General features: G+C 42.5%; 1 protein-coding gene across 3 annotated transcripts in view; it reads left to right on the plus strand.

Moving 5' to 3' along the window:
* Positions 1 to 13,561, plus strand: part of ABCC4 (ATP binding cassette subfamily C member 4) — a 2,616,332-nt gene that overhangs the window by 1,163,987 nt on the left and 1,438,784 nt on the right. For all 3 annotated transcript variants that reach the window (XM_044072995.1, XM_044072997.1, XM_044072996.1), the window contains one exon: positions 11,412 to 11,552. In XM_044072995.1, the coding sequence (XP_043928930.1) occupies positions 11,412 to 11,552 (141 nt within the window). The remainder of the gene's footprint in view (positions 1 to 11,411; positions 11,553 to 13,561) is intronic.

Below are 13,561 nucleotides of genomic sequence, written 5' to 3' on the forward strand. Positions count from 1 at the left end.
TTCGGTTTACTTCAAGGATTTGGCAAGCCTCTCCCAGCTCTCTGCAAGGAAATACCTGCAAGCTCTGGGATACACGGCCTCTTGCATTCTCATGATTCCATATGCAAGACTCTACATATGAGGAAATTAAAATGGTACCTCAAGAACCTTTGGTGTCAACACACACAGGACCTGGATATGATAATTCCTCTGCTTCCATGTCTGCAGACAGAGTTTCTATGGTGGGCGACAGCCTGTCTAGAAAACAAGGGCATGCCTTTTCGCCCACCTCCTGCCATTCAAGTTCTTACCACGGACGCATCGGACTACGCCTGGGGAGCTCACCTGGATCACAGATGCATACAGGGAAGTTGGAATGCCCAGCAGATGCACCTGCACATAAATCTAAAGGAGTTGATAGCAGTTCAGCAGGCCTTACTGGTTTTCAAGCATCTTTTCTCCAGGAACCCTGCTCATCAGAACAGACAACACCAGAGTCAAGTGGTACATCAACAAACAGGAGGGACTCATTATTACCCCCTGGGCAAAAACAGAGCATGATTCTCTGGTCCATAGCAGCATCCTTGGGCCTGCATCTCCTAGCTCAGTTTCTTCCAGGGAGACTCAGTTTTTTGGCAGACCAGTTGAGCAGACAGACCCTGGATCCTCACGAGTGGCAACTGAACAGAGCAGTCTCTTACAGCATCATTTAACACTGGGGTACTCCTCAGGTGGATCTTTTCTCCTCCCCAGACAACCACCTTCTACCACTTTTTTGCACCAGACAGCATCACAGCAAGGCCTGGAGAGTGGATGCTCTGCCCTTCCCTTGGACGCCATTGTCAGTTTATGCTTTCCCTCCTCTTCTTCCCAGAGTATTACTGAAGATCAGGGACGAAAGACCAAGGACTATTCTCATAGCTCCAGACTGGCCCAGACAGCACTGGTATCCACTGCTTCACAGTCTATTCCCAATTTCCTCCTTCGCGTCCTCCTCTGAAACCAGATCTTTTTGTTCAGGAAGGAGGAAACATTCTACACCCTCATCTTCAGTCTCTCCATTTGGCAGCATGGCTCATTGAATGAATCAATCCATTTCTTCTTCCCTTCCCAGCAGGTGGTTAATGTACTTCAGGAGGCTAGAAGGCCTAGCACTAGGAAGTCTTACTCTGGCAAATGGGAAAGATTCTCTCATTGGATGCAGGCTAGAGGGGAATCTTCTTCTCAGCCTACTCTTCCTCTGATCCTGGAATATTTGGCTGATTTGCTTAAGGGTGGTCTTTCATTTTCCTCTATCAAGATCCATGCTTCGGCTATTTCTGCTCATTGTTCTTTTGAGCAACCCATTTTCTCTCATCCCCTGATGAAAATGTTTCTCAGAGGTGCTTGCAACTTAAAACCTCCCAGAAGGGCACCTACTCCAGCCTGGGATCTTAATTTTGGTCTAGAGAAACTCACTCTTCCTCCTTTTGAGCCAGCTGCTACTGCAGATTTAAAGTTTCTCTCTTGGAAGACTGCCTTCCTTTTGGCTATAACTTTAGCAAGGAAGGTTTCGGAGCTGCAAGCTTTGATGGCTATGGAGCCTTTCCTTATTTTCCATGTAGATTGTATCTCTCTGTGAACCAATCCCTCTTTTATGCCTAAGGTGGTTTCTAGCCTGACTCTTAATGAGTCCATACACATTCCTACTTTCTTTCCAAATCCTCGAAAAAGAGGTGAAAGGATCCTACATTCTCTTGATGTGCACAGACAGCTCAGGTTTTATCTGGATAGGGCTAAAGACCTTCGGAAATCAGCACAGTTATTGGTCAGTTTTGCCCCTGGAGCTCAGGGCAAAGCTATCTCTAAGCAAACCATTTCTAAGTGGATTGCACATTGTATTACTTTCTGTTATTCCTTTCATGGCAAGGATCCTCCTCAAGGGGTTAGGACCCACTCCATAAGAGCAGCTTCCACTTCTACAGCCTTTTTAAGGGGTGTCCCTACTAAAGACATTTTAGAGGCTGCCACATGGTCTTCTGTTCACACTTTCACAAAGCATTATAATCTGCCTTTGTTTTCTAGAGCCAGGGCAGGGTTTGCCACTGCTGTTCTACAGGGCATTCTCTCCAATCCTTGATTCTGTTGGTGCCTCCTCTCTTTTCTCTGGGCTTTGGTAATCAACCCATTGGTTAGGACTGCAACAGTGAAACACGATGAACATAGTACAGTTGTGTACACTTACCACAAATGTAGATGTTTGAGTGTATTCACTGTTGCAGTCCTGGTTTCCCTCCCTCCTTCCCCCTTTTTTGGTCCTTTCCTGTTTTCCTTTCCTAAGGTACAGGCTGAATCTGGTTTTATTTGCCAGAGTTTCTTTTGGCTTAAGCCTTGTTTTCTGGGGACTCCTGACTGTTATGGCAAGAAAGACTGAGGAAATTACATCTGCTGCCTCCTTTTGTATCAGATGTCCTGACGTCCCTTACAACCGATGACAGCCAATGTCATATTTACATACCTTTGGTATTCTGGCCGATCGAGGGCTACCGGGAGCCGGATAACCCATTGGTTAGGACTGCAACAGTGAATACACTCAAACATCTACATTTATGGTAAGTGTACACAACTGTACTTTATGATGACTGTACAAATGAGACTGCACTTTCTGCATGGATAGTTATAATGATGATAATGCGTGCGGTGCCAGGAATGTATAACAACCTATGTATAGCGCTAACAGTATGACCAACCTGTCTGATCATGACCTAGTTATGTCTGTCATGGGCATCTTCAGTAGTGTGGGAAACTGTACTGTTGATATCGTCATGTATGGAAGATTGCCATCTGTTTCTCCAGACGACTAACAGAACATGGTGAATTTTATTTGTCCTGTAAGCAGGGAACAATCTTGGGAGTGATGATGAAAAACAGCTCTTTGACACACATGATGTGCCACTTCAGACGTGTACCCAACACATATTGTACTGGTGTAGTGGGCAGTGTGTGGCACATATTTGCTGTGGGTATGAGCATGGCTTGTGTCCCAGGCTTGTTATCACCACACTAGTGATTAATACTCAAATTATTGATCACTAATGTACAATGTTAGGGTTTTCACACTGAAGACTGAGAGTACATTGTCTGTGAGATTTTTTCCCCTGTGGTAGTGTCATATTGGAGTGTGTTTGTGTGTGTATATGTATGTGTGTATATATATATATATATATATATTTATAGTGGGGGGTGCAGAGTGGCTTGGTATTCTACAAAAATGCTTTTATTGGTGATGCTTTTATCTTGTCTGTGATTTGCAGTTCAGTGATTCTGACATTTTGTGGTTTTATGACTTCATCATTAAACCATTGGGCAGGCATTAAAGAACCACATGGATGCCGTGATGACCAGACCATGTGTCCAATCTCTACAGCACTGATGCACAATTCAGGCAGTGGTACCATGCGCATGGTGTTATCATTAGTGACTGTTAGAAACTGAACTACCTGTATATTCATACTTCTGTTACTTAGTCATGCCTTTCTTATTCTTACTGTTATTCATACCAGTAAAGCTGTGGTGGAATACACGTTACTCAGCTTTCACTGCCTTCTGTGTTAATGTGTGTGACTGTTTTTACACAGAGGTAATCCATTGCTCCTTGTCAGTGGCTCTGTATAGCAACAGTAACCATCTGCCATGAGTGCTTTGAGTGAACAAAATGCCTTCTCCTGATCAGTAATGATGTCCCTTCTGTTCCCATGTTGCAATATTCTTAATGTGGGATCCTCTGCCTCAGGTGACCTGAACATCTGGCTCTGATGCAAAAGCTTAAGCCTGGTTGCTGCCAGGTGCATGGGACGTCACATGCAGGGCCATAAACCAGTGGCCTTAAATGTGATGTCTGCATGCACAGACCCAAGAACTTTTCTGCCGCAGTCGAATGTCAGATTGATTACTTTGCTCTGCTGTCTTCAAGACATCTTTATCCCATTGGGAAAACCTTTTTTTTTGAATGAGCTTTGGTTGCTTGCTATTATTCTAAGCCAGTGTCCGTTAGAAAGGGGAAATGGAGGTGTGGATGTCAAATTCCACACAAAGATTCACACAAACATTGCTTGTTCTGCTTAGGCCAGGAACACGACTGCACCACCTGTAGTATCTGCCAGTCATTTGTACTGAAAAACCTCCATAGTTGTCTGGCAGCCTTAAAACTTTACCACGAGAACCAGAGGTTAAAACTCTGGGCTCTACGTATAGATCTGGAATTGGCTGTCGAGGTGGAGCCACCTAAAAAGAAGACAAAGGTAGCCAGGCCTACTGCTTCTGCCCCTGCATCATCAGACGTCCTGCCAGCCACTGATTTAAAAGTTGAGGGACGTCTGCTAGAACCAGAGTTTTCAGTGACTACCCTTGTGGAAACTGCCTTAGAAGCACCAGTAGACACGTCCTCGGAGGTTGTTGCTTCGGCTGAGGTCGAGATGGAACCAGGCTCCACCGGACGACTGCCCACCATCCAGGAATCGGAATCCTCTCCTACAGGCCAGATGCCTGATACTAGGCCCTCTGTTTCTGCCAAATCTACTCCTCTTAAGAGGAAACAAAAAACTAAGAATTTTATTTATTTATTATATTTTTATTTTATTAATTTACATTTGTTGACTGGGATAGTCTGACTGGAAACTTGTCCATTTTCAGCAGAGGCCTGGGGAGAAAAGATCCATACATACATACAGAAAAACTGCTACATTAAGCAAGTTAAAGCACTGTTACCGATACAATACATAGGATAAAAGTAATTCATTCTGTCATATATAAATCTAATTTATTATAGAATAACAGTTAGGAAGCAATGTAGGGGGGGGGGCAAAAGACCACTTTTAGTACATGTTTATATTGCCAGAGTTGGTCAGGATTGGAGCAAGGATATAGCCATTGACTTTTAAAGTACTGTTTTAGATTTTTTTTTTAATTGGGTTAGAACGGGTTCTGAAGTATTTGTCTCCTTCCACTGAGGAGCAAACCCGACTGGCAGTCTTTCTCCAAGTCTTTGCTGCAGGCCTTTATGGCTCTTAGGCCTTCGGCCTCACCTGCTGCCACATTGCCTGCCCTCAGCTCCAGGCCACCCTTAGCTGTTTCCATTCCTCCTACTCACACTTAGAAGGAAGACTCCTCTTCCTCATCCTCAGATGACTCTGTCACCTACTCCCCATAGATTGCTTCCCCTTTGGACTACTACTCCCAGGATGAGGATTCCCTAGAGGCAGATTCTTTCCCTGAAGATATTTTTTTGGGGGAAACAATTACTAAAATGAGGGAGTACTGCAAGTGGGATGCAACTCAGGTGACAGAAATCCAAAGTAGGTATTTTGAATTACTCCACGTGGAATCGGTCTCTCCCTCAGCTATCCCTCCTGTGATTCCAGCCTTATTAGATGTATTTGCATCAGCCTCAAAGACTCCAGAATTACAGCCACCAGTTCACAAAAGAACTGACCTCTTTTACAAGGTCCCTAATGAGCACAAATTCCTCATAAAGCCACAATGGCAGATCCTGCAGTCATTGCAGTGGCCCCTGACAAACAGTCCAGACTTATACCGTCCTCTTCCCTTTTGCCTTCAGACAAGGACAGCAAAGTCATGGACAGACTGGGGAAAAATATGTATACATCTTCAACACTGGCTTTTAGGGCTGTCAATTACCGGACACACATGGTCACATATGTCCTAGATTTGGCCACTCAGGCTTCTTCCTTGCTTTCCTCCATGCCTGACTCTCCCAGCAGGTTGCCAGACATTCTATAAAGTGCAGCTATGATGCAGCTGAGGCCTCTACTAGGTCTGCAGCTTTAGCTTCTGTTCTGCGCAGGTACTCCTGGCTTAGGCTTCAGCCCCTTCCTGAAGATTTAAAACCAAGATTTTGGACACATTACTGGACAAAAATTCCTGTTTGGCAAACAGTCTGCTGAACTCTTTAAAAGCCTCCAGGAAAAAAGCAAGGAGCTTCAGGACCCAAAACATTTGCTGGTCTCCCCAGTCCCCAAAGTTTACAGAAACTACCCTACCAAAACCTCCTTTGTCAGAAGAGCCCCAGCTCCATCCACCTCCTCCACTTCTAAGTACAGGAGAGGATCCAGGAAGACACCGTCCTAAGGATAGCCCCTCCTCAACCTACCACTAGGCAGCCCTTTTAAGATAGAAACAATCATGTGTGACTGCCTCAGCCATCTCCCCCTCTCATCCCGCCTCTCTCACTGTCTCCCCATATGGAAAAAAAAAATCACTTCAGATCGCTGGGTACTGGCAGTAGTGGAAAAAGGATACTTCATGTCCTGGGAGGAAAAGCCCCTTCCACAAGGCATCCCCTTCCCTTCCAAAAAACAGCTACCCCTACTCCCTCTGGTTATGCAAGAACTACTTACCCCAGGGGACCATAGAAACCATCTCCTCAGGCCAAGAAGGGAGGGGAGGGTTTCCTCCAGGCTATTTCTAGTGTCAAAAAAGGATGGCCTTTTGAGGCCCATTCTGGATTTATTCTTCCTAAATCTCTTTCTGAAGGTCTTTTCCTTCAGAATGCTATTCACTGAAAAGCCTTCTTCCACTATTGCCACCCAAAGCTTTCATGACCACTTTGGACCTGAAGGAGGCATACCTCCACATTCCCATCAACCAAGACTGCAGGATGTATTTGCATTTTGCTGAACCCTCTTTCCACTTTCAATTTACTGCCTTGCCCTTTGGTTTAGCTACTGCCCCAAGAGTCTTCATAAATTGCCTAGCCACAGCAGTAGCCTACTGCTGAACAAAGGGCATTCAGATCTTTCCCTACCTAGACGATATTCTCATTCTAGCAGAAGAAGAATTCACTCTCAGGAGCCACTTACTGTTCACCATGTCCCTACTCCAGAGCTTGGGGTTCACTCTCAACCTGGCAATATCATCTCTCGCTCCAGCCCAAGACAAAATCTTCTTGGGCTGCAGGATAAGAACCGACCTGATGAAGGCTTTCCTTCCTCAGGACAAAGTATCCTCCATAGTCAGCCACTTCCATGACCTCCTCCAGGTCACCCACCTCTCAGCCAGGCAGTTCATATGCTTCCTAGGCCTTATGGCAGCCTCAGTTGCGATGCTGCCCCTGGCCAGGCTGCACATGTGGAAGTTCCAGTGGTACCTAAAAAACGTCTGGTCACAACACAGCCACCCCATGGACATTCAGGTACCCTTCTTACCATGCCTGAAGACAGAACTGAGGTGGTGGATCCAACAAGTACAACAGAACCCAGGCCTACCCTGCAACCCACCAGCCCAATACAATACATGCACACAAATGCCTCCGATCTTGGGTGGGGAGCAACTATGAATGGCCTCAAGGTGCAGGCCCAAAGGGAGCCCTTTACAGACAATACTACTGTGATGTGGTGCATCAACAAACAGGGGGGACCAGGTCTTACCTGCTCTACAGGCTAGCAATGCAGGTATGGGAGCTAGCCTCTCAGTACATCACACTGCAGGCAGTCTGCACTCCATCCCAGGACAACCATCAGGCAGATGCCCTCAGCGGATCACTCTCTCAGCATCATGAGTGGATGTTGAACAGAGATGTGTTCTTAGACATTGTTCACCAGTGGGGCACACCTCAAATAGATCTAGTTGCCTTCCCCCCAGAACAGACAATTGCAGCTTTTCTGCTCCAGGGGTCCCTCTCCACTAGCCTGGAGAGTGGACGCCTTCTCCATTTCTTGGAAGGGACTGTTCCTTTATGCCTTCCCTCCCTTCACTCATTCAGAAAGTCCTTCTAAAAATCCAGAGGGACAAGCCAAGAATTTTGCTGGTAACTCCCTATTGGCCAAGGCAGCACTGGTTCCCCTTTCTTCAATCTCTTGCCAAGAACAGTCACCACAAGTTGCCTCACAAGGTGGACCTGGTCACACAACAGAAGGGATTTCTAATTCATCCACACCTGGAGATGCTCTGCTTAACCCTCTGGGTGATAAACTCTTGCTCCCCTTCAGACACCTGTACACAGAGGACGTGCTATCCATCCTGCAGGAGGCCAGGAAACCCAGTACCAGGAGGTCCTATATTTCCAAATGGAAAAGGTTCTCCAAATGGTGTCTCCAAGGGCAAATTACCCCTTCCAAGTGGAGGTTCCTCTAGTCCTAGCATGTGTGTGAGCTCATAAAATCAGACCTTTCATATTCTTCAGTGAAAGTCCACTTATCTGCCATCTCTATCTGCTTACCTCTGAACCCACCCCTATTTTCCAAGTTGGATGTCAAACTATACTTAAAAGGGGTTCTCCACATTAAGCCACCAAAGAAACCTACGCAACCACCTTGGGACCTAAACTATGTACAAGAAAAATTCACAATTGCACCCTTTGAACCAGATAGTAGCTCTGCTTCTCTGCATATGTGCACATGGAAAACTGTCCTACTAGTAGCCCTTACTTCAGCCAGAATGGTTTCAGAATTGCAAGCACTAATGGCATCACCACCCTACACAATCTTCAACAAAGATAGGGTGACCCTGTGCAACAGTCCCTCCTTCATGCCCAAAGTGGTCAATGAGTTGTCCCTCAATCAGTCTGTCCACTTTACCCACCTTCTTTCCCTCCCCACAGAATGACAGTGAGAGAGTACTCCACTCCCTTGATATCCACAGATGATTAAGATTCTATTTGGACAAAACCAAAGCTATCAGAAAGTCCAATCAGCTCTTTGTGTCCTTGCACCCCAGGGCCCTGGGCAAGGCAGTATCCAAACAAACTATCTCCTCCTGGATAAGAAAAACTATCTGCTTCTGTTACTCATACCACAGACAAAAACGTACCTTATGGGATTAAGGCACACCCTACAAGAGCTGTGGCCTCTTCTCTGGCCTTCCTCAAAGGCCCGGAAACAACTACTATTCCTGAGGCAGCCACTTGGTCCTCTGTGCATACCTTCACCAAACATTACAAATTGGACCAGGGCAAGATTTGCAGGGGCAATCCTGCATGGATTCCTGGAACCTGAAGCTTCTTCCACTACCCTTCCTTCTTCTTGAGCTGTGGCACTCTCCCATAGTAAGAATACTGCAACATGGGAATAGGACATAGAATAGTTGTGTAAAATCTTACCATAACCACAGATGTCCTTCTCTTTCATGTTGCAGTATTCCTTCCCACCCACCTAACCCCCTTCATTACATTTACCCTGTCTAGATGGCATCCTTTTGGTTCTCCTTAGACTATTGTCTGACTGGGCAGTCAGTTCTGAGGTCTGTGCATGCAGACATCATATTTAAGGCCCCTGGGTTTATGGCCCTGCGTGTAACATCCACACACCTGGCAGCAACTAGGCTTAAGATTTTGCATAGGAGCTGGACGTTCGGGTCACCTGAAGTGGAGGATCCCATAGTACGAATACTGTAACATGGAAGAGAAGGACATCTATGGTTATGGTAAGATTTTACACAACTATTCATTCACTTTACTCTTGCATGTCTCTGACATAGCCTTAAGTGAACAAAATAATGACATTATTCTAACCCCTAATACTGCAGAAGAAATATCTGAGGTGGCCAGACAAGGTGTGAAGTAGGTTTGCTTACTTACATGTATGGACTATACCTCAACAGAAAACATAAATATTTTGGTGAGTGCTGTAGTACTTTTGCAATATTATTATGGACAGATGCCACGTACTAGGGGCATAAAAGTATTCTAAATAGACACTAGAATTCTTGCATTTCACACAGAGCCCACACACTATTTTTCTTCTTGAATTGTGCACCAAATAGCTGCATACTGGTTGGAACTTGTGATAAGTACTTAAGGGACTCTGACAACCATGAGCTACTAGTGGGCGTCATCCTCTAGCTCAGGCTTTGCTTTAGTCAGCCTCCATTTGCTTAATTTGTGACCTTTAAGCAAGTAGTCTTGTTAGCCAATAAATTAACAACACTCAACGGCGCAAGGAACTAGGAGAAAATGTGGTTAGTGTGGTCTTTTATTAGCTGCTTTTGTAACACTTTTTCAGAACACACACAAAAATGAATAAAACATAACATTTTTATAGGTCAAAAAACCTATCACACAACCAATAAAAAGCTCCAGTTCTTGCTTAGTAATTGTTCCATTTGTAGATTTATTTATGACGGCCCCTCTTTATTTTTGTCACATTTGGATTTTACAGGCAAACCTAATGGGAGGTTTCACTTTGGCTATAGTTGTTTACATCAAGGTTTGTTCTGGATGTGAAGGCTTGTATGTAGGCATGACCACCTGTTGCCTATGTGATAGGATAAAAGAACATTTTTATGCAATTAAGACCAAGTATAATATGAGTGTATTGTACAAGCATAACTTGGTTTGTGGAAAATACAGCAAATTTTACTTTGCTGTTTTAGAGCAAGTTTGCCAAGATAGAAGGGGAGGGGGATTTTAAGAACCAAGTTGGGAAAAGAGAGGTATATTGGCAAATAAAGTTAAAAGCTGATGTTTTACCTGGTTTGAATGAACACATAAATATTAAGTGTTTTTTGAAAGCTAGGAAGTTAAACGGTTACACAGCTACTAACTAATTAGGTGGAATGTAATAGTTTTAATTGATTTATTACTAAGTAAGACCTGGAGCTTTTTATTGGTTGTGTGATAGGTTTTTGATCTATAAAAATGTTGTTTTATTCACTTTTGTATGTGTTCTGAAGAAGTGTTACAAAAGCGGCTATAAAAAGAAACTACACTAACCATATTTTCTCCTAGTTCCTTGTTCCTTTTACCTTTGAGTGTTGTTAATTTATTGTTTTTGAGTATACACTTTGGCCTCGGTTCAGGTTGGTTTTGTTAGTCTTGTTAGACAACTCAGAGGATTAAGGCTGTGAGCTGCTAATGGTATTCCAGAGTTAGATTATCTTAGTGTCCGTTAGCCCACTGTGAAACTCTTAGCAAGTCATTTAACCAGACAGTGTTCTCAGGTCTCACTTGAAAACTGGCTTGTGTCTAGTAGGTCTACCCAGGAAAAAAAATACACAGGAACCAAACTAGCTGTGAACCAATTTTCTTTACTTGTGCTTCTGGTACCTTGGCAGAATGCCTGTGTTCGACTCAGGGATACCCAAGCACTCAGAACTTGTATTGTGACAAATGGCACTGCTATACCTGTGCAAAGTTATGCTTAGGGAGTGTTTCTGTCCTACTTATATTTATTAAGTACTTTATTCATGGTATAACTCTAGCATGGGTGCATTACTTTAAATTATTTTTATTTTCAAAAATTTACCTGATAAAGACAAAAAGGAAATTACTTTCATACACAAGCAGTTAAAGCTGCAACTATTGAGAATAGTAAATAAAAAGAGTAAAAAAGGAAAGCAGTCAAGAAAAATAAATTAGTGGTGCACAAAGATTTATGCCAGAGTAGTCCGTTATGTCTAGCTGGTCCTAACTCTTTGTATTTACTAATTTTGTTTTTCAGACAGAACCTGTGCAGCCTTTTGTTGCTGAAGAGAGTCGTTCAGAAGGAACAATTGACTTTAAAGTGTACAAGAAATATTTTACAGCCGGAGCAAACTGTTTTGTGCTTTTCTTTACAGTTTTTCTCAGTATCTTATCACAGGTAAGGAACGTGAACAAAAATTGAGTGATGTTACAATTTTTGTTTTGCTTGGATTTCTTCTTGAACATATTGCTATCATTGCAGTACTAATTATTGCAATCCCCAGTTTAGCCAGGTGAAGAATGTAACTAGTTCAACTCTTAATGTCATTATAGAATCTGAAGCCGATACATCCATTCCAGAGGTTCATAGTTTCCTGCCACACTTATGGCCTAGTGATGCTTATGAAGGTTATTCACAATTATGTGGAACATTATATATTCATCAAAAAATGTGTGCACTCAATATATGGTTACCACACACCTCAAGGTCCTTACCTATTTATTTGTTAACTGGATGAATGTGCTTGCCCAAATGCCCTTTTCAGCCATGAGGTGAGCTTCTTGAGGTGAGTGTTAATATATAATATATAGGGCTTGAAAAAACACTCAAATTGTCCAGCAGAGCTCTTGACGTTTATACTCTTAACTTCCAGTGGTTGCTTTCTGAGCCTTTTGAAAAAATCAAGTTGTTGTTGTTTGTCTTTCGGCTTTTTCCCGGTTAGGGGTCGCCACAGCGGAACTCCGTTCCACTAATGATTGGCAGTAGATTTTTTACGAAATGCCGAGGTGCCAGCTCGACGCCCAACCTTCAATGAAGGCACGCCCATTTACGCACGCATGTCTTTCGAATGCTACCCAACCGCGGAGAGGACATTTTGAAAAAATCAAGTTGTATCCTTAAAATTCAAGCACTTATTCATATCTCTAGAGCCGTAAATGTCACTAAAGAAGTGTAAAATTCAAACTGTTTAGTGCCGACTGTTTACAGTGTCCATGTTTGTTAGATTCTGTATCTTATAACTAGATGTATATTTATTTACTTATTGATTGCATTTGTTTACCGGGAAAGTCTACTGGGCCTAAAAGAGCCCATTTTTGGTGGAGGCCCGGGGAGAAAAGCTCCGATAAGAACATAGATGCAGAAAAAAAATTAAACATTAATTGGTACAGAAGTAGAAACAGTGTTACACATAGTAGTTACACTTATATATACAGAATATATACATAAGTCAGTAAGCACAATAAATAATAATTTTGTAATACTTTGGAAATAACCTCCATGTCTCAGTAACAGTATAATCTATAAACATTCTGTCAGCAGCATTTTGCTCATTCATCTGTGGGCTTTCATTTGAGGATAAGCAATTCTGTTTATCATTGCTTGAGTGTTAAAATATTTAGAGAAATATGAAAGTTGTTGCAATATAAATAAATAGTTGATTAGTAGCATTCAGTAGCTCTTTTCCTGCACTTGTCAGAGGCCAAATATGAATGTAGATGTGTTATGCATTATGTAAGCTTTAAGATTAAATCTTTCAATAGCTTGTATGTAGTATGATTTTGGAATTGTTAATGTGAAATCAGAAGGCAATAGCTGATGCCTAGAAATGTCTCTGGGATGATCTTAGCAAAATGTCAAAAGGAGTTGTTAGAATGAGGAATGTAGTTATGAATATAAAAATGGGCAGTTCAATGTAATACAGTGAATCATACCATATTTATAATATGTATGATACATCATTAAAATATATATAATACATAGTATAAAACTATACAACCATGTATTTAGTTATGAAATATATGGAACTTATTTCTTGAGCAGAATGTAAGAATTGTCAATATATTCAGCTTTTTTTCTTTAAGTGCAGCACATGGAGAAATTTTAATTAAAGATCTGTGAATGTATTTTCTTTGTTTCAGATCTTTATTTGGGATACATATTTATTTATTTATTTTATTTTATTTTATTTATTGACATTTGTTAACTGGGTTGGTCCAGCTGGACTTGTGGCCCATTTTCAGTGGAGACCCGAGGAGAAAAGCTCCAAAAAAAAAAAAAAAAAAAAAAAAAACACCAACAGTTTACAGAGAATCAAACGTCTGAGTCACAAATATGGTCAAACTCAGTTGTACTAGAATGTTAGAGACAAAGCAGAAATGCAAACACATGATATATACATATCAATA

The sequence above is a fragment of the Protopterus annectens genome, chromosome 5.part1 (genome assembly GCF_019279795.1).
Source record: "Protopterus annectens isolate FY-2018-M chromosome 5.part1, PAN1.0, whole genome shotgun sequence".
In the NCBI taxonomy this organism is placed as follows: Eukaryota; Metazoa; Chordata; order Ceratodontiformes; family Protopteridae; genus Protopterus; species Protopterus annectens.